This window comes from Notolepis coatsorum (genome assembly GCF_963971535.1).
Source record: "Notolepis coatsorum genome assembly, chromosome: 7".
NCBI lineage: Eukaryota > Metazoa > Chordata > Actinopteri > Aulopiformes > Paralepididae > Notolepis > Notolepis coatsorum.
In genome coordinates this window covers 79449694-79471323 of record NC_140171.1, presented here as the reverse complement: position 1 = coordinate 79471323, position 21630 = coordinate 79449694, and the positions used below count along the sequence as shown (strand labels likewise).

The window sequence follows — 21630 nt, the reverse complement described above, 5'->3', positions numbered from 1 at the left end:
ATTCGTGCAGCAATGGGGAGCCAGTGCAGGTCCCTAAGAAGTGGGGTGACATGGGCCGACTTCGGTAGGTTTGAGATCAGGCGGGCCGCTGCGTTCTGAATGAGTTGAAGAGGCTTGGTGGCAGTGGCCGGGAGGCCAGCAAGCAGTGCGTTGCAGTAGTCGAGGCGGGATATGATTGTTGATTGGACAAGGAGTTGGGTGGCTTCTTTTGTCAGGAAGGGGCGGATCCTTCTGACGTTGCTCAGGAGGAATCTGCAGGTTCTGGTTGTCGCTGCGATGTGAGCAGAGAAGTTCAACTGGTTGTCGAGGACAACACCAAGGTTCTTGGCAGTCGGGGACGCGGTCACAGCTGCATTCTTGACTGTGATGGAAAGGTCGGTCAGGGGGGAGGATTTGGCCGGCAGGTGGAGAAATTCTGTTTAGCTTAGGTTCAGTTTGAGGTGGTTGGTCGTCATCCAGGCGGAGATGTCGGACAGACAGGCCGAGATCCACTCAGAGACGTGGATATCTGAGGGAGGGAAGGAGAGGAAGAGTTGAGTATCATCGGCATTACAATGATGCGAGAAGCCATGAGACGTGATAATGTTACCCAGTGATTTAGTGTAGAGGGAGAAGAGAAGGGGTCCTAGGACCGAGCCCTGGGGGACATCCCTCCGCAGGGGGCGGGTGGCCGACAGGGTCCCTCTCCATGACACTTGGTAGGAGCGGTCATTGAGGTATGATGTCAGCCATGTCAGCGCAGAGCCAGCCACTCCCATTCCTGCGAGGGCCGCGAGGAGGATCTGATGGTTGACTGTGTCGAAGGCTGCAGATAGAGAGAGAGAATCAGGACAGAGGAGAGGCTTTTCGCTTTTGCTAAGTGAAGTGCCTCTGTGACCGCAATGAGGGTCGTTTCTGTGGAGTGGCCAGTCCGGAAGCCTGACTGATTAGTAGGGGTGGGACGATACATCGATCCAGATCGATATATTATCAATGATCAAATAGGATCGATGCAATGTAAAAAGATCGATTCATATTGCGATACTCTTATTTTGAAAATCCCATGGAGTGTCGTATCCGCTCGGCTCGGATCAAAGGCAGGCATGCTCCCTTTCTCTCTGTGTGTGTGTGTGTGCATTTGGAAAGACCAGATGAAGTATACCGGTAGAATATTTATAGTAAATGTGAGGATGGACAGATAATGTTGATATTTAAACATAAAAAATACAATACATATTAAAGTTTCAAGTTTCAAGTTTCTTTAATAGTTGTCATACAGAAGTACAGAATACTTTTATACAAAATGCTTCTTACTGTTACGCTCCAGAGACTGTGCTAGACAAGATAAGTATGAAATAAAATAGAATAGCATGTAAAATAGAAGTAAAAATAGAGGTCACAGTGTTCAGTATAGACATATGTACAATGTTCGATGCAGAATAGAAGTAACTGAGTTACCATACAATATACAATATACTATGCAATGTACTAATATACAATACTATATAGTGCAAAGCATAAATGTATTCATGATCATCATGCAACATAAAACAATTGCAGGAATGGTTTGGGAGAGGAAGGGGTTTTAGGTTGCATGTTGTGAGTTCCAAAAAAAAAAGCTTAAAGTTTAAAGCTAATTATATCAAAACGTGGCACTTTACAGTGAACAGGAGGTCTATTTGTATTAAAAACAATAGATTGTTTTTCATTTAAATGTCTGGAAGAGCTCAAAAATAAAAATGTCAAATGATATTTCCATTGCCTTTTTTGTTGTTGATCTAAATGTTACTAATTGTGTTAAATGGGCAATATCGTCTCATATCGATCGCAGGCACCTGAATCGAATTGTATCGTATCGTGGCAGACTTTGTGATATCGTATTGTTGTCCAAAGAATCGATATCGTATCGTATCGTGATGAAACTGGTGATTCCCACCCCTACTGATTAGGGTCTAGGAGGTCATTCTGTAAGAGATAAGCAGTAAGTTGGTTGGATACAGCACGTTCAAGTGTTTTAGAAAGGAAGGAGAGAAGAGAGACAGGACGATAGTTGCCAGTATGACGGTGGGGTTCAGTTTTTTTTTTTTTATGAGCGGTGTGACTCTGGCTTGTTTTAGGGAGGTGGGGACCACCCCCGAGTTGAGGGAGGAGTTGATGGTTGCAGTTAGGAATGGGAGGATGTCTGGTGCTATGGTCTAGAGGAGTGGGGAAGGTAGCTGGTCCAGCTGGCATGTAGTCGGACGGTTCAACGTTACCAGTGTCAGGGTCTCGGCTTCTGTAATGGGAGAGAAAGATGGCAGAGTAAAGGATGAGGTTCTTGATTCAGTATTTGGAATGGGTGGGGGTTGGGAGAAGGAGTTGCGGATGTTCTCCATTTTTTCCTCAAAGAAGATCGCAAAGTCTTTGGCAGAGAAAGATGAGGGAGGAGGGGCTGGGGGGGAGTGAGGAGGGAGGACATGGTAGCATGCAGTTTGCGAAGGTTCTTGGCAGAGGCCTCGATCCTATGGTGAAAGAAAGAAGCTTTGGCATTAGTAATGGTTTTGGAGAATGTTAACAAGAGGTTGTGATATGTGTCGATGTCAGCAGTGAGGCTTGACTTTCTATACTTCCCCTCTTCCTCTCAATCATAGTTAAAGACAGTAGAGGTTGAGTAGTTTCATGTGATGTACATTCACATTCACACCCCAAGTGATTTAGATTAACTTCACAACTGCAAAGACATGGGCCGTCCAAAATATAAAAGAAAACTGACATATAAGTTCTTGAGTGCAATGGTTAATTTCATGAGAGTGTGTCGCTAATTTCAAACGGTCAATAACGGTGTCTTGTTGTGGAAACCATGCTGTTGAAATGACGCAACCTTTGTGGCTTCGCCTTTAGGAAAAACCCCAACCAGGTGGACACCAGGACGGTGCGCATGCTGATGGAGGTGGCCGAGCTCCACAGGAAACACCTGGGAGGCCAGCTGCTGTTCGGCCCCGACGGCTTGCTGCACATCATCCTGGGAGACGGCATGATCACCCTGGACGACATGGAGGAGATGGATGGCCTCAGGTGAGGTCAAAGGTCAAATGGTCATGATTGGGTTACAGCTACCTGCGCTCAGAAGAAAGAAAAAAAATGCATGCCTCCCTTCTCAAAATTCATAATACATACTACCTGTTAAATAGGATACACAGGAGTGCTGTGGTGTGTCTGCAATCTGTCTTTCTGGTATTTCACAGCTATTAAATATATTCTGACATATACTACACAATAGTGCTAGACGCATCATCTATCTAAAGAGTAGTATACCCCTGTTCCTGCATTCTAAAGCTGTTGTGGTTTTGTGTGTGTGTGTGTGTGTGTGTGTGTGTGTGTGTGTGTGTGTGTGTGTGTGTGTGTGTTTGTGTGTGTGTGTGTGTGTGTGTGTGTGTGTGTGTGTGTGTGTGTGTGTGTGTGTGTGTGTGTGTGTGTGTGTGTGTGTGTGTGTGTGTGTGTGTGTGTGTGTGTGTGAATGTAGTGATTTCACAGGGTCAGTCCTAAGGGTGGATGTGGACACGGACTGCTGTACTTCCCCGTACTCCATACCCAGGAACAACCCCTATTTCAACAGCACCAACCAGCCACCAGAAATATTCGCCCATGGACTGCATGACCCAGGCAGGTGAGTGAAATACTCCACTGGATATACTAACAGAATATATACTAATGAGATATACTAACAGGATATACTGTATACTAATAGACCGTATACTAAGATATTGCTTTATTGAAACCCTTTGGGAAATTCGGGTGTCATAGCAGCATTCATTGCCTCTCCTGATCCATTTCTTTCTGAGTTCAAAAGGTAGGCGATACTGCCACCTGGTGAGATTCGATCGGCATTGCAATTCCAACGTAGGCAAACGAGCCAGGGACACATAGAATGATTCGGATGATGGTTTAGAACGGGGATCAGAGGGAAAAGATCAAAGGATCAAAACCTGAGAAATCTCGGGTATGGTGTTCAACCGCTGGCGAGATAACCCGACTTATCTCGGGTCTGACCCTGAATGAGTTAACATGGTTCTCCTCTTATCTCACAAATAGAAGCTTTATTGTCAACATTGCCAACTGCTCCTCCCCCTCAGCCTCCCTCTCCTGTGGGGTCCTGCAAGGGTCCATCCTTAGCACGATTTTGTCCTCTCTACATGCTACCCCTTGGTTTAATCATTCAGAAGCACAACATTTCCTTTCATTGTTATGCTGACGACACACAGCTTTATGTCTCTCTGAAACCAAACAACCAGTCTTTACGCAACAGTCTCATGTCCTGCCTTGATGACATTAAAAAAAAAAATTTACAACTCAATGAAAACAAATGTGAAATAATATTCTTCGGTCCCCCAGATGCTGTCACCACCCTTACCAACAGTCTAGGCAACATGTCCGCCCTGGTCAAGCCCTATGTTAAGAACCTAGGTGTCATTTTCTATCCCCAATTTAAGTTTGACAGACAAGTGAATTCAGTGGTGAAGGCATGTTTTTTCCAATTACGCACCATTGCTAAGCTCAAAGCCCTTCTCTCCCCTGCAGACCTTCAGAGAGTTATCCATGCTTTCATCTCGTCTAGATTAGACTATTGCAACTCTCTCTATAGGTATCAACCAGTCTTCCCTGTTTCGCCTACAGCCAGTACAAAATGCCACTGCCAGACCGTAAGAGAGACCACATCACCTCTGTCCTTGTCTCCCTTCATTGGCTTCCAGTACGCTACAGAATACATTTTAAGGTTCTCCTGTTAGTTTTTAAATCCTTTATGGTCAGCCCCCCTCCTACATATCAGACCTCTTATCCCCCTATTCCAACACCAGGTCCCTCAGGTCAGCCGATCAGTCCGGAGGTCTAACCTTAAGCTCAGGGGGGGCCGTGCCTTTGCTGTCGCAGACCCTGAACTGTGGAACAGCATCCCCACCTCCATTAGGCTTTCCCCCTCGACAGATGCCTTCAAGTCTAGACTCAAAACCCACTTCTACTCATTAGCATTTCCCGATTTACACTGACTCATGCCCTGTTTGCTTGTGTGTCCTCCTGTATAACTGAGATGTGATTGTTGTCTATATGTTGTCTAGATGTATCTATGTGTATCTACCCTCTGTACAGCACTTTGGTTGACATACAAGTCATGTTTAAATGTGCTCTATAAATAAATCTGATTGATTGATATACTGTGACTGTGAGTAAGAGTAGAAGTAAACAGTATACACAAGGTGCAGTATACACAAGGTACCCTAACTGGCATTATATACGTCATACATTGTAGTCTGTGCAGGTTTTGGTGGTTAAGAGTCAGATACACTTAGGGTCGAATTGACAAAGGGATTGTGCGGCTTTTTCTGACGCAAATAGCCCCAAAACAAACCTTGCTATTCACAAAGCACACGTAAAGGGTGAAATACCGTGCTATCATCATTATGATGCCATCATCATTGCGTCTCTGTGCATCGGTGCTATTTGCGGGTATTTAAATGAGGTAATATGGGTGGAAAATGTGCCCCTTTCTATGCAAATGAGCCTCATTGCAAAAACACTCCAATTCACAAAGATCGGCGCTAATTGCCATGCACAGTTAAAGTGACGCTATTTATGTCTTCAGAGAATTGGTGGTAACTAAGCGCATTAGTGGCCAGTGTCTCCAGTCATCCGTTGGGTTAGGTAATAATCACAATAAGGAGAATAGAACCTGCACACTCTTATGCTCCAGAATAAACTTTTAATTTATAACGTTTCGTCAGGTCCATGAGGAGTAGACGCTGGAAACACGGTCAATGAAAAGTTTGAGAATGTGGGTTCTATTGTCTTAACTAAACATTAAATGGCGGTCAGGTGGCGTAGCGGAGATTGTGCTCGTCACCAATGCAAGAGGCTGCGGTCTCGACTCCCGGAGAGTCAGCATTGCCTTGGCTCGGGCTGACCGCTATACTAACTCGTTTGGCTGAGTTAGGGGGAGGGGAGCCGTGGGTGGGTCCTGGGCGTTGTGGACAGCGACCCCTACAGTTCGGTCGGGCGCCTGCTCAGCAAGGGTAGGATCTGGAGAGAGGTAGTGCGACCTTCCACACGTTACACTCTCCCGGTGAGAATCTGCGCGGCCAGGCTGGCTGCCGTCTGGCTGCACATGCGTCGGAAAGCATGTGACAGTCTCCGGCCTCTCGGACCAACAGTAGGGGAAAGTGCGCAACAACCAGGAAGGGGGTTGGGAATTGGCATAACGACTAACAGTGGGATGGGAGAAAAATCGGAAAAAGAAGGAGGGGGAAAAAGATTAAAAAAAAATTAAAAAAATAAACATTAAATACAGTCTGAAATCGGCGCTCTAGTAGCACACCATGTATCGCGCTGCATCGCAAAGCGGCCGTCCTGGGTTCGCTTCCCACTCCCGGTGACTCCCATTTGTTGCATGTCTTTCCCGCCTCTTCTCCCGTTCATCCTCTCCTCATCTGTCGGTCATGTCTGACCATGAAAAAGCAATAAATGCAAAAAAAAATAAAAACAGTCTTAAATTATTTTCACTGGCACACAGTGCCTACAGTAACTCCGGGAAAGATTCAGCACCATGGACAGGTCTGCTCAAACAAATTTCTTTTGGGATGACAACAAATTATTTGGTACCATCTGGGTGGATGTGATTTTGTTTATCACATTTGTATTCACATCCCAAAACACATCCCTAGATTGTGTTTTGATATGATAGACAGTTTGGGTTTGTAGCTTATTAATGGTTAATGAAAACTGAGTTTTCACAAAATATGTCTCCTGAACGTGTGAGGCATTCACCTGTAGGGGGTAGGTGCATTAAAGTTAACATATAGCTCAGCATGTGACAGTCTCCGGCCTCTCGGACCAACAGTAGGGGAAAGTGTGCAACAACCAGGAAGGGGGTTGGGAATTGGCATAACGACTAACAGTGGGATGGGAGAAAAATCGGAAAAAGAAGGAGGGGGAAAAAGACAAAAAAATAATTAAAAAAAATAAACATTAAATACAGTCTGAAATCGGCGCTCTAGTAGCACACCATGTATCGCGCTGCATCGCGAAGCGGCCGTCCTGGGTTCGCTTCCCACTCCCGGTGACTCCCATTTGTTGCATGTCTTTCCCGCCTCTTCTCCCGTTCATCCTCTCCTCATCTGTAGGTCATGTCTGACCTTGAAAAAGCAATAAATGCACAAAAAAAATAAAAAAAAAATAGAAAATACAGTCTTAAATTATTTTCACTGGCACACAGTGCCTACAGTAACTCCAGGAAAGATTCAGCACCATGGACAGGTCTGCTCAAACAAATTTCTTTTGGGATGACAACAAATTATTTGGTACCATCTGGGTGGATGTGATTTTGTTTATCACATTTGTATTCACATCCCAAAACACATCCCTAGATTGTGTTTTGATATGATAGACAGTTTGGGTTTGTAGCTTATTAATGGTTAACGAAAACTGAGTTTTCACAAAATAAGTCTCCTGAACGTGTGAGGCATTCACCTGTAGGGGGTAGGTGCGTTAAAGTTAACATATAGCTCAGCATAGGAAGGTCCGATCAACTCAGGGTTTATCTCTATGTGTTCAGGAGACTCAGGTGCATAAAAACATGATCATGGTCATGACGTTGGTACCCCCACAACACAACATACAAGCAAATCTATGAAGGGAAGCAAGATATGGGATATATTGCACTCGAGCCAACTGTGCTGACAGATATCAAGAGCAAATTGCACACCGTATGGACGTGTTTGCGCTAGTATATCATTTGCGCAATATCTTCAGTGAATAGGTCCTTAATACGGAGCAAATAGCGGGCGCAAATCACACACAGTTAAGGGTGCTATTAGCACCAGTCTAATTCGTTGTTTAGGTGTACTCCAAGGAACTTGTATGTCTCCACCATCTCCACCTCATCCCCTCGGATGGTGATGAGAGTTTTGGGGGGGGTTGAGTTGGAGGTGGTTGCTGTCGCTCTTCTCTCTGGTAGTCCACCACCAGCTCATTGGTCTTGTTGATGTTGAGTTGAAGGTGGTTGATGTCGATTTCCACCAAGGCACGTTGTCATCTGTGATATAACTTACAATGAAGGAGTGATATACTAATGAGATATACTAACAGAATATTTATACTTTAACAGAACGCAAACTCTGTGCCGTCTTCATCAATCCTGGAAAGGATTGTGTTATGTGTTAAAACTGGACAATAAATGTAACTGTGAATGTTGATTTAGATAAAAACTGAAAAGTGAAAAATGAAAGATACTGTCCTGTTGTCTATCCTATTGTGTCCTATATATCGATCCCTGGCTTCTGTACTGCAGGTGTGCCGTGGACCGCCTTCAAATGGAGAACGGCAGTCTCCTGATCCTGTGTACAGATGGCAGTGGGAAAAACGCATCAGTGGGGAGAATACTGGAGATCGCTAAGGGCAAAGATTACGGTGAGTTCACGCTAAACGCTAACCCCCCAACAACAACAACAACAACGTTGATAATATTGACCTTTTCTTCCAAGTCTGGAATTCATTCTTTTGTGTGTTATTGTTGTTCCGTGTTGTGATTTGAATGAGTGTGCCTGACCTTCTCTCTCTCTCTCAGAGTTCACCATTTTCATGGCCCTCACAGCTTGAAAAAGTATTGTGGAATCTCATGAACACCCATTATTATTATAATGTCTTCTTATTCTGCTGTGAAAAAGAAAAGAAAAGGACATCTGTTTTCACAAATGTTGGCTGTTTGCGGATAAAACTGTGTTCATATTGTGAAAACATGGTATTTTGATTTACCTCCAAGCGTGTTCGGAAACACAGAGAGAGAGCGAAGTTTTGAATATGGAGACAATTTTAATATTTGCGATCCACACAGGGAATGTGAGATTGTGTCCATGAATATGATTTATAGCTGCCAACAACAATGACTGGTGTAAAAGTTATGAGTTAGCATTGTTGAAAACACAGCTGAGAGAGCAAGAGAGAGAGAGGGGCCTCAGCTCTCCTCTCGACAGAGTACAAGAATAAATCGATACCAGAGTCCTGACAACACTGCAACCACTGCTTTCTCCACAAAGAACGAATTATTGCCTCTTGTTTTTTGTGAGTTGTAAATTATGTCAAGCTGTTTGTTTTTGAGTGTTGTTTGGGCCACCCAGGATAACCTCTGATGTCTTCCTCAAGCCAAGTTCAAAGCTCTGTACTTCCATTCCACTGGCCTTTAGATTTGGCTCATGGATAAGAGCTCAGTTTCAGACAGTTCACCCAACCAACCTTGCATGCTCTGTTCCCTACTCTAAAAACAAACTGTGGTCCAACAAACACACAATTTCAACCCCCTTTGCTTTCTTGCGGCTGATATGGTTCTAATACATTCTGAAAAGGTTCTAATACATTCTGATACAGTCTTAATACATTCTGATACAGTCCGAATACATTCTAATACTATCCTAATACATTCACTTTCAATTATGATAAAGAAACGTCACAACATTCAAGTTGTCAGCCAAGGAAGTTGGCAGCCCAGCATTACTTTTTCTATCCAATTTTAGATCAAGATTTATTTATTTATTTATTTTTACAATATATGAAGCCTCACTAATTAGAACCACATGCCACCATGTGCTAATGGGCTCTTGACAGATTTGAGTAAACATGGATATCCTTTTTTGATCCCAACGCAGAAAAACAGTGCTCATTATTGGAGGCATAAATCATACTAAGGAGCAACTCATTAGTATACAACCATGGCAGTGTGCTGAGGGAAGTGTCATTGATACACTCACTGTACCACAGCACAGAGTGATAATGGTGCTATATCACTATCGACAAATCTATAAAATTGAGTTTCATAGAATCATGCTTGTTTTGTTTATTCTTTACAAGCCCTATACACATAGCTATACTGTTTCTATTGGTAGACTAGGAACACTGCACAGGAAGGCTTACACATCTGCAGGACTTAACATAAGGACTTAACATAATTAGTACTTCTCCTACATGTCCCACTTGTCCCCTTGTAGAAAACGAGCCCTCCATCTATGATTTGCAGTCCAGCGGAGGTGCAGCGCCTGTGGGCGGCTTCATCTACAGGGGCTGCCAGTCCCGGAGGCTGTACGGCAATTACGTGTTTGGAGACAAAAGTGGGTAAGTAAGAAAAAGGGCTAACTTCTGCCTTTTGTTGATTGAGATTATATATATGTTCCTTATGTTGATTGAGATTATGTATGTGCTCCTTATGTTGATTGAGATTATATACGTATATGTTCCTTTTGTTGATTGAGATTATACAATATATGTATTCCATATATTAAGATTATATGTGTCCCTTATGTTGATTGAGATTATATATGTGATCCTATGTTGATTGAGATTATATGTGTTCCTTATGTTGATTGAGATTATATGTGTTCCTATGTTGATTGAGATAATATTATAATGCATGCCTTTCTATTTCTGTGCCTTTTTTCAAGCAATATTATTAGCATACTGAATTGGAATTTTCAGGGGCCGAAAAGCTTTACACACTTTTGGACATATTGCTGTTAAAAATGGGTAAATGTTCTTATTCAATAGCAAAGTATTCTTGAGCCATCAGAAGTGTCCACAGTCTTAGATTAAGTTAAATATTGTCCAGTTGGCATGTCCCCCCGCCTCATAGAATGCCAATGTAAACCCGGGTGTTCCATCCGCATGTAGGAAAGAAAAAACAGAACTATTATGTTACTGTCACCACCTCGCTTCGGCTCATTCAATGTAAATTGAGATGAGTTATCCTCCCTGCTGTTGTTCACACTCTTCTTTGGTTTGTAATACATCCAACTTTGCTGATGTCAAACATCGATTCGGGTTGTAAACAAAGGAAATAAATAGTGAAGGGGAAGTACGCCACAGAGAGACAGCATGTTGTTGCCGTTGTGGACACTGTGCCTCGTTACAGTCTTGTGGCAGATCGCTGTGGTTTTGACGGAGTGTTCTGACAAAAGCATTTGTTTTGAGACTAAAAAGCTATGTCCTAAATGACACCATGTGGACTATAGCGATGCAGGGGAAGATGGATCATCATCATACTGTGTCATCGCCATGCACAACTTGTGTCCTTGTTTGAGGGGCCACCACTACAACGCTATTGTAAGGGAATCACCTTGTATTTTCCAACATTTACAATGAGTTGTTGATCTAAAGAAACATGCACATCGTGAATTTAAATCCCTGTGATCTTCCCACATTAGGTAGATTGATGAAGCACTGATTCCGAATCAGAAACATTAAATGTAAGGAATGTCACAGGTTGTTTTGAGGACATCAGGATTATCAGGTCTATCAGTGAGCTGGATGCAATCCTACCTTGAGGGGAGGGAACAGATGGTGGAGGTAAACGGTACCCTATCCCCCCCCCCCTCACAGTGAGCTGTGGTGTTCCACAAGGAAGCATACTAGGACCGCTACTGTTCCTAATTTATGCAAATGACATGTCGTCAGCTTGTGACTGCAACTTGTTCTTGTTCGCAGACGACTCAGCCCTGCTGGTCTCTGACAAGAGTTACAGGTTGAAAAAACCCTCAGCTCGGAACTAGGCAAAAATCTGCATATGTCTCGCTGATAACAAACTATCATTACACATGGGCAAAACAGAGTCCATTCTCTTCGGTTCAAATAACAAACTCAGCAAGACCGACGGCTTCTCAGTTACAGTGGGTTACAATATTGTCACAAGGAAAGATGAAATTACCTACCTGGGTTCCATCCTAGAGGCTAATCTTTCCTGTGACAAAATGGCATCCAATGTAATAAAAAAAGTGAACCAACGAACTCGATTCTTGTACCGGATCTCCTCTCTGGTAAACAAGAATACCCTGAAGACTCTGGCAGGAGCACTCATTCAAGGGTACTACGGCTATGCTTGCACCTCATGGTACCAAAGCACCTCAAAGGCGCTAAAAACAAAATTACAAACATCTCAAAACAAACTGGTCAGACTACTGCTTGACCTTACTCCTAGAACCCACCTCACCCTCCCCACTTTGACAACCTAGGATGGCTTAGAGTAGACGACAGAGTACAGCAACTTGCAATGGGCCTGGTCTACAAGATACACTACACGACCGAGGTACCCATGTACATGTCAAAATACTTCCCAAAGGTCAGTGAATACCACGATCACAACACCAGAGGGAGCTCCACAAATCATGTTAAACCCAGATTCGGCTCAAACAAGGGACTACACACATTTCGCAATTATGCCACATCAATGTGGAACGCCCTACCCACAGCTGTAAAGGAATGTGAATCACTACCCACTTTCAAAACCACTCTCAAAGAACACCTAAGGGAGACTGCAATTCGAAACTGGCCCCTGTAAATGTCCTAACCCAACCCCCTCCAATGTACAGTAAATGACCAAGTATGGTTTTGTCAATATTCCAATGTACAGTTTTGCTTGTACAGTTGTACAGTGTCCCCCACCCACCCCTCCTACCCAACACCCCCCACCCCACCCACCCAATCACCTCCAATGTACAGGTCCCCCACCCCCCCCACCCACCCAACCACACCTACCCAACCTCCTCCAATGTACAGCCCCCACCCCACCTACCCAACCTCCCCCAATGTACAGTTTTTACATCAAATGTACATACTCTCTTTTCTGGACTCTTTTTGTATCACAAACAGTACTGTATTTGCAAATCTGGTATGTCATAAATGTATAGATGTAGCAGTACTGTCTATCTGTATGTCATGTATGTCATATATGTCCTGATGAATTGAAAATGGGGGACCCTGATGTAAACAAGACGAAAGTCTTTCTCTGGTCTGCATCCCCTTAACAATTGTGTGTATTGAGCTGTACTGTATTGTACCCATTCTGCAATCTGTTAATAAAGTTTTCAATCAATCAATCATGGATACTGTGCAAAGGGACAGTGCAAGACATACAGTATAACAGTAGACTATACATATAATCTTACAGTAACCATGTACTGTATATCAGCAGGCTGAAATATAAAAGACTTAAGGTTTGTACTGCGTGTTGTGTTTTCTCAGAAACCTGCGGATCCTCCAGAAGTCTTGGTCGGAAATGGCAGGCGGTGAACAGTGGCAGGAGAAGGCTTTGTGTTTGGGTTCCACCAGTTCCTGCGGCTCCACGCTAGTAGGGCACATCCTGGGCTTCGGAGAGGATGAACTGGGTTAGTAGATACGACTCCATGGGGTTACGCTAGCATTGCAAATATGGCAGAGTATGGTGTGCGAAAAGAGAGCCGAAGGCAATTATGTGCATATAATAGTGCATTTCTGAACTTCAGCATTCTAGAACATGTTCCCAACTGCAATCCATTCTTTCTTAGTCATAACCAAGGTTTGTCACTATGTAGACAATAGCCCCTTTCACACTGCCCACTCAATGGAGAATCTTACCCCATTATTCCACCTCGCCGTTCTGTGTAAAAGGTATGAACGTGGAATGGGGGGTCAAGGTTGATGCATTATGCCATCAGCAGGGATAGTCATATTGCTGGGTTTGCGCCAGCGTCTGTGTGAATAGCACTGCCCGGCATTCTGGGACGAGGGAGTGATATTATGATGATGTGTTCGACCCACCACCAGGAGATATTTGTGAAGATGCAATTAGCTGTTAGCAGTAAGCAGCTAGCAGCTAACCTCCAGCAGACAAACAAGACAAATAACTACAGTGATTTAATGTTATTACTAGATGCTGTCTAAAATGTCAGCGGATTGGGGAGACAGATCCGGGAGCTTCAACCATGATGCACAGCAACTTGGAACTCAATCACATCTACTTCCTCGCAGACTCTTTGACACCACCGAGATAGACATAGTCATATCATCCAAGATATTGTGATCGTATTATAGTATGTTTATATACCCCCCCCCCTCTCTCTCTCTCTCTCTCTCTCTCTCTATCTCTCTCTCTCTCTCTCTTCTCTCTCTCTCTCTCTCTCTCTCTCTCTCTCTCTCTCTCTCTCTCTCTCTCTCTCTCTCTCTCCCTCTCTCTCTTTCCTCTTGCTCTCGGTTTGGCTCATTCTTTGTCGAAATAAATGACAGCTCACTGTTAACAGATACTGTCCACTGAAGTCAGAGACTCAGCTGTCAGAAAGCGGAGCCATCCTTGAAAGCCATGTTTACTCAGAATGACAGATCTTTAGACTTTGTAAAAACCAGTGTTTAGAGTCCTTGGGTATTGTATATGGAACAATGGTACATGTATTTATTACATTAAAGAAAGTCACTGGTGTGGAATTTTTCCACTTGGCTGTTTAACAAAATGTTTTATAGCTCGTTTTAACAGGGACGGATTTGGGGGGGTGCGGGGGGATGTTCTCCTTCAATTCAAGGCAATGCCAAAGTGATACTCGACAGGAAGTCACACTTGCAGCAACAGGAAAACTTAACACTCCTGTGACCTGAGCTCAATGGCACATTCCCAACAGGATATTAAACCCCTGTGAGCTTCCTGTCGGATTAACTGGTAATTTCCATAAAATAGCAGAGACACTCAAAGAGCCCCACTGATGACCTATACTGTATGTATTAGACCACCTACATGGTGGTGATTTGCGTAGGAGGTCAATATGTGTTATTGTTTACCTGGAGGGACTGAACCATTTCACACAAGGCCAGGGTGAACTGAGGTGAGATTAATTACAATACTGAACATTTATAAACCCCATTGGACTGAAATTAACCACTAGAATTATTCATTGTCAGCTTTTGTTTGGCTGTTTTTAAAATAGGAATGCAAAGGTATAAGATTGTCATGATACGATTATAGTCCAATTATAGCGGAATAACACAGTTCCACAATTTTATGATTAATAAACAACATTGTCATGTTAGACACATACCGGTATTGTAAGTAGAGTATTATTTATTATTAGTATCTTAAAATACTAATTTATCTTGGTCCTGCAAAGAAAGTAGACCTCGTTTTCAATATGTGAACATGTAAATAAAAATACAATTGATAGAGGGATGGGCTTATGACACACAGTGTAGGACTCCCAAAGACACATGTTTATAATAATGTCTTCCTTATGGAACTTCTAGACTTGTTCCTCATTAAATTATGTGCCTGGTTACCGTGTCATGAGTTTTACAATCATCCCATGAAACATCCCAGTGTAGAGGGCTGAACTAGAGCTCCACTGTATTCTACTCCACTCTTCTCTTCTCCTCTCCACTCATCTCATCTCATCTCCTCCACTGTGCTCCTCCCTTTCTCATTCTGTGTCATTGGCTGTGTCTTTAAATGATCCATCCTCTTTGCCCCAGCATAGCCTTGTCGTCCTCTCATTGGATCACAAACGGCAGTTTCCCATTTGTTGCACTTACAAATGTCCACATAAGCACACGTAGCCTTGGGGACGTGTACAACATAGTCATACATTACAGTATGAACATCTATGTACTGTGAATCAAGCAAAAGGTGATCCTGTGTGTGGGCATGGGCATGGCATGGCACTAACACTGCCTGGGATAGCAGTTTCTACTCGGCGAACCAATATTCAAAATCGTGCTTTGTATGAAAGTGTCCACCAAATGGCTTAGTCTATGTTGTGTCGAATGGCCCATCTTATGTGACTCTGTTCCTCTCCCCAGGCGAGGTCTACATCCTGGCAAGCAGTAAAAGCATCGCCCAATCACACAGTGGGAAACTCTACAAACTGGTAGACCCCAAAAGGTACAGTCCACGAATACAAACATTCTGAGTGATTGTTACAAACTAGAGTGCATCTAGGGGTATGGAGGTTAATCATCCAGCTCTACCTCTAACATTGAGTGTATTATTGAAGAAAAGACGAGGAAACAGAACAAAAGTGCTGGTTTTCAACAGAGAAATAACCATATATTAGCTTACCAGAATCTGGCCACAAGATCTCCAGCCACGACGGAGGGGGCGGCGCGACCACGGCGGCGGTCGATACAATATTAAGTTGAGCTTTTTTTTTATTGTGGTTGGTCCGGTGAGAAAAGTTTTCTCACCAAAAAACACCACAAAAACCACTCTATCTGAAACACCAGCTGACCAGTGAAGGAAAATGGGAAAGGAAAGCAGAGAAACCCCTTCTATTCCTCTCATTCCATACAGTGATCAATTCCCCTCCCTCCATTGTATTTTTGCAATGTACTGTATGGTTTCATTACATTGCAAGTAACTGATAATGTTGAACTGTATGTGTGATCTTGTAAGACTGTACCACTATCAGTCCCAATGTTGCCCATTCTATGTTGGCAGTGTTCCATGTGACATCACACACACACACACACACACACACACACACACACACACACACACACACACACACACACACACACACACAGACACACACACCTACACACACGCACACACACACACACACACACACACACACACACACACACACACACACACACACACACACACGCACACACATGAGATCCTGATTGAGATCATAACGTGCCTCTTGCCTAGGGTTGGGCATCGTTTGGATTTAAACGATTCCGATTCCGATTCTGATTCTCCATTTCAATTCCTGTTCTAAGCGATTCCGATTATTTGAGGTGCAGGTCAAAACATGTCAGAGCTTATTTCGCAGGATTTTTTTTTTATTCTTTTTTTTCTTTTCTTTTCTTCATACTATTCACATTGTCAGTTGACTTGATACAGTTTAATTTGGTTGCTGTACTGAAACTAGGGTATTAATTAACAAAGTAAAAAAAAAAAAATTATAATAATAATAATAATAATAATATATATATATATTTTTTTAAGAATCAAAATTCAAACATGTTACTTCCGGTTCCAGAACCCTACCCTACTCTTGCCCACTCTCTCACACACAGCCACAGCTCCGGTGTTAATTAGATCATACAACGAAATCACAGCAACATCCTGGCATCTTCCCTTCTTGTTCCCCTCTTCTCCATCCCTCATTCCTTTCACGCACCTCATCTCTCCGGAGTCCAGACCAGGGGCCTCCTCCTTCATCCCCCTCAACAAGTCCTCGCCACCCACCATCCCCCTGTCCTCCGCCAACACAAACCCCTCCGAGCAGTAATTGGAGAGTAAGCATACCATTTCAAAATGTTAGTGTGACGTATTCCTAACAGCAACACTACTACTGACTATAGCTGGCCACTTTCACCCCCCCCCCCCCATTCTGGTAACAGAACTATGGCCCACTGGTTATTTTCGGAACACTTGACAGCACGGTCTACACTGTCGAGGAGGGTATGAAAACGCCAAGTCGTCAAGTGCGGAGACCCTCCGCTTTAGTTAGATTTATTTAAACATATGTAGGAGCAGTATAGAAGTATAGTGCATGATATATAGTATGCACTGTGGAGACACAACGCAACAAAGGGGTGTTTGACTTTGACGTTTGCGTTGTCCGGTGCTGTGTCCAGCGTGACTGCTGTGAAGACAGTGTAACAAGTATGCATGTGTATAATATGTGTATTTTTGTGCGGGCGGCTAGGTGGTGTAGTGGGCAAGGCACTCGCCACCAGTGTGGAGACGCTAGGATTCGCGTGTTCGAATCCAGCTCTCCACATTGTTTTCAGTTTAGCTGGTCGTCCGCAGTAATACACATTGGCCGTATTACGGGGAGGGAAAACTGAAGGGTGGGGATCGAACGTTGTGAACAAGCGACTCCTACAAGTCGGTTGGTGCGCCTGCGCAGTAGAATCAGGAAGTGTCGGGGGCAGCGTGAGCCTCCCACGCGTTACTCCTCGACACTGAGAGATCGAGCTGCGCAGGTGAAAAGATGCGACTGCTGTTACCTCAAGTACCGGAGGGGACTTGTGCTATGTATGACTTAGTCCACATTGCAGCCGGCTTGTGGGAGGCAAGAAACAGCGTTCGTGACAGGGGGGGGTTGAATTGGATGATACGAAATTGGGATGGGAGAAAAATATAGAAAAATGGGAGAAAAAGTGGATAAAAAAAAAAATGTGTATTTTTGTGCATAAAATTGTATCATAATAATCAAAATACTCTGACACGATTACAAATATTTTGGGATAATGATGGATCTGTGCCAAAACCAAGTACAGTATATGTGTGAAAAACATTTCTCACTGAAAAACCAGGAAATATGCACATATTGCATGAACCCGCCCTCTCTCTCTTTCAATATAGAACCAATGTCCCTGATGTATCACAGTGAGCACAAGCTGGTTCTCTCTCTCTCTCTCTCTCTCTCTCTCTCTCACTCTCTCCCTCTCTCTCTCTCTCTCTCTCTCTCTCTCTCTCTCTCTCTCTCTCTCTCTCTCTCTCCCTCTCTCTCCACATTTACATTTACATTTTGTAATTTAGCTGGCGCTTTTATCCAAAGCGACTTACAAGTCTGTACGACAAGTCAGCAGGAAGGGTACAACTCTTACAGCTGAGTAACAATGATCATTAAACAGTGCTGAAACTTGAGTGTTGAGTGCATATAAAAGACATATTAGTAGTATAGTAGGAAGAGTGCATGATAGTATAAGACAGTACGAATGTTAGTGTTTTTTTTTTTTTAGTTTTTTTCATTTCAGATATTGATTGAAGAAGTGTGTTTTTAGTCGACGTGAAAGATTGGTCGGGTTTCAGCTGTCCTAACTGTGGTGGGAAGTTCGTTCTACCATTGTGGAGCGAGGACCGAGAATAGGCGGCTTCTCCTTGATGACCCTCCCGGAGCTCGGATAGGAGTGGGTCTGAGGCGGCCAGAGGATGTAGAGCGCAGGGGTCTTGAGAGGGTATAGTTAGAGACCATTGAGGCATTGACCGGAAGTAGGCGGGAGCCGTTCCCTTCACCACATGATATGCCAGGTCGAGGACCTTGAAGCGGATTTGTGCGTCGATGGGGAGCCAGTGCAGGTCTCTAAGAAGTGGGGTAACATGGGTTGACTTTGGTAGGTTGGAGATCAGTTGAAGAGGCTTGGTGGCGGTGAGCCAGTCACTCCCATTCCTGCGAGGGATGCGAGGAGGATCTGATGGTTGACTGTAGGGCTGTCCCCGACTAAGGATTTGGATAGTCGACTATGATTGGCCAAAATTTGCCGCTAGTCGTCGACTATTAGTCGACAAAAACAAAAGAAAATAATAAAATAAAAAGTATAATATATATATATATTTTTTTTATCATTCCATTTGGGCTGTGGGGGGCAGAGTTGTCACCTTAGTGCATGAAAAGATTGCATCACGTTCAAGGTCATAAAAAACTTAATTTGTAATATTTCGTTCCAATTCTTTTTTTATGAATACCACTATGAACCTAACTCAACATATCTATCAAAGATTCCAAATATTTCTGTTTGTAGGGTTATGGTTAGGGTTAGGGTTAGGGTTACGGTTAGGGTTGGGGTTAGGGTTAGGTTAGGAGACTGTTGAGCAAGTGTTGGGGTGGGCACGGGCACAGGGATGAGATTTTACCTTCTCCTAATCTTTCTGTCTGGGTAACCCTAACCCTCACCCTAACCCTAACCCTAATGGGAAGAAAAAAAACACCAAGGTTTTTGCCAGGCTAAAGTGTATAACTTTTTTTAGAGGTATTCTAATGATGATCCTTTTATATATGAATATATATCAAAGATGACCAATCTGACCCAATTTCATGACATCAACACAGCCATCGTTGTACACAGAAACACAAATACATATAGACAAAACACACAAAATAGTCGCTAAGGGGGCAGAAGGGTTAATGTCTGAAGGAGTCGACTGAAGGCTTCTTGTCCTCTGCAAAAGCATGCAATTGGTCCACTGATGGATACATCTTGATATGTGTCTAGTCTAGTGTGTTCATTAGATGGGTGAAATCCTCTTTCAGTGCCTCTGTGCCTGTTTTCGTAGGCAGTTAGCCTCTGGTATGCGTGCCATTAGCGTTAGCCACGCTTCTAGGCCTCTTTTCTTTAGGAAAGGATGATACATTTTTTTTAAATAAATTCTTTATTTTTTTTGGTATTCGACTAAGAGGTTGGCAGTTGACTACGGCTCCTTTCGACCGATTAGTCGATTAATCGACTAATAGGGGTCAGCCCTAGTTGACTGTGTCAAAGGCTGCCGACAGGTCCAGGAGAATCAGGACAGAGGAGATGGCCCTTTGCTTTTGCTAAGTGACTGATTAGGGTCTAAGAGGTCATTCTGTAAGAGATAATCAGTAAGTTGGTTGGATACAGCACGTTCAAGTTATTTAGAAAGGAAGGAGAGAAGAGAGACAGGACAATAGTTGTCTATGATGGTGGGGTTTATGGTTATTTTTCTATGAGCGGTGTGACTCTGGCTTGTTTTAGGGAGGTGGGAACCACTCCCGAGTTGAGGGAGGAGTTGATGGTTGCCGTTAGGAATGGGAGGTTGTCTGGTGCTATGGTCTGGAGGAGTGGGGAGGGTATCGGGTCCAGCTGGCATGTAGTGGAAGGACGGTTCGACGTCTTAATTCAAACCAATCGCTCATTAAACTCCAGTCGGTTTTCAACCCGAAACCTCCCACGTTTTCATCCGGTCCCACTTGTCAAACGCAGGCGTGAATGGAGCGAGGGAAGCAGCGGTCTAGGCGTTCCCCTCCGAGAGTCAGCAGGTGGGGCATCTCAGAGCCGATGCACGCGCGGCATCTGACTTACATCAGGAGCGGTGCTCTTTCCAGAAGGGTCCTGAAGTAATAATGTTTCTTTAGGCTAGCTCTGTGTGGAGAGGGAGAGAAAGAGAGAGAGAGAGAGAGAGAGAGAGAGAGAGAGAGAGAGAGAGAGAGAGAGAGAGAGAGAGAGAGAGCGCTTGTGAGTGTGTACTGTATATCTCCCGAATCACAATAGAAATGTATCCCCAGCTAATTATTCCTAGGTGATGACAGTGCCACCCAAGTCTTAACGCAATTAATTACGCCACAGATGTTTCGACGGGCCCCTGGCGGCTCTGTATTTATGTTCTCTGGCGTGGCCGCTGGACACGTTTGGTAAAAAAAAAAAAAAAATCTTTCCACCCATCTATTGGGCTTGTTTAGTCTGCGTGGACCCTGTAGTGTTGGAGTCTTCACTCTTAACACACTCCGGCTTCGTTATTAGGATCTTGTTACAGGGGGAGGGGGTAGCTAACGTGTCTGACCTCAACGCGTTATCAAGTCGGGTGGTCCTCCCCTCTTCCTCCTCCTCCTCCTCCTCCTCCGTACTGTGGGGATACAGGGCACTAAAAATAGGGTCGTTTTAGAGTGGAGTGTTCTGGGGCTCTGAAATAGCAATGGTTCACAAAGTGGGGTCCAGGAACCCCCAGGAGTCTTCTAGAGCAGTGCTTCTCAACCTTTTCAGTTTGTGGCCCCTGAAAACAGAGGGATAGCTACTCCGAGACTCCACAACGTGGTTAAGCAGAGACAGAATGGTGGACTTGGTGGTGGACAACATAGGCTTCAAATGTTCATAAATAGAATAATGATTTGTCTCAACCCCATGAAAATCATCTTGTGACCCCCTGAGGCATCCTGATCTATTATTATTATTATTATTATTATTATTATTATTATTATTATTATTATTATTATTATTATTATTATTATTATTATTATTATTATTATTATTATTATTATTATTTATTATTATTATTATTATTATTATTATTATTATTATTATTATTATTATTATTATTATTATTATTATTATTATTATTATTATTATTATTATTATTCTAGATCTATAAAGACA

At 43.5% G+C, this 21630-nt stretch overlaps 1 protein-coding gene across 1 annotated transcript in view; it reads left to right on the top strand.

Annotated features, from left to right (window-relative positions):
- hhip (hedgehog interacting protein) overlaps positions 1-21630 on the top strand; it is a 38799-nt gene that overhangs the window by 13108 nt on the left and 4061 nt on the right. The window contains 8 exon segments of the mRNA XM_084318314.1: positions 2860-3033; positions 3482-3625; positions 8297-8415; positions 9987-10110; positions 13009-13151; positions 15583-15664; positions 16931-17017; positions 20827-20891. Coding sequence (XP_084174440.1) covers positions 2860-3033; positions 3482-3625; positions 8297-8415; positions 9987-10110; positions 13009-13151; positions 15583-15664; positions 16931-17017; positions 20827-20891 — 938 coding nt within the window.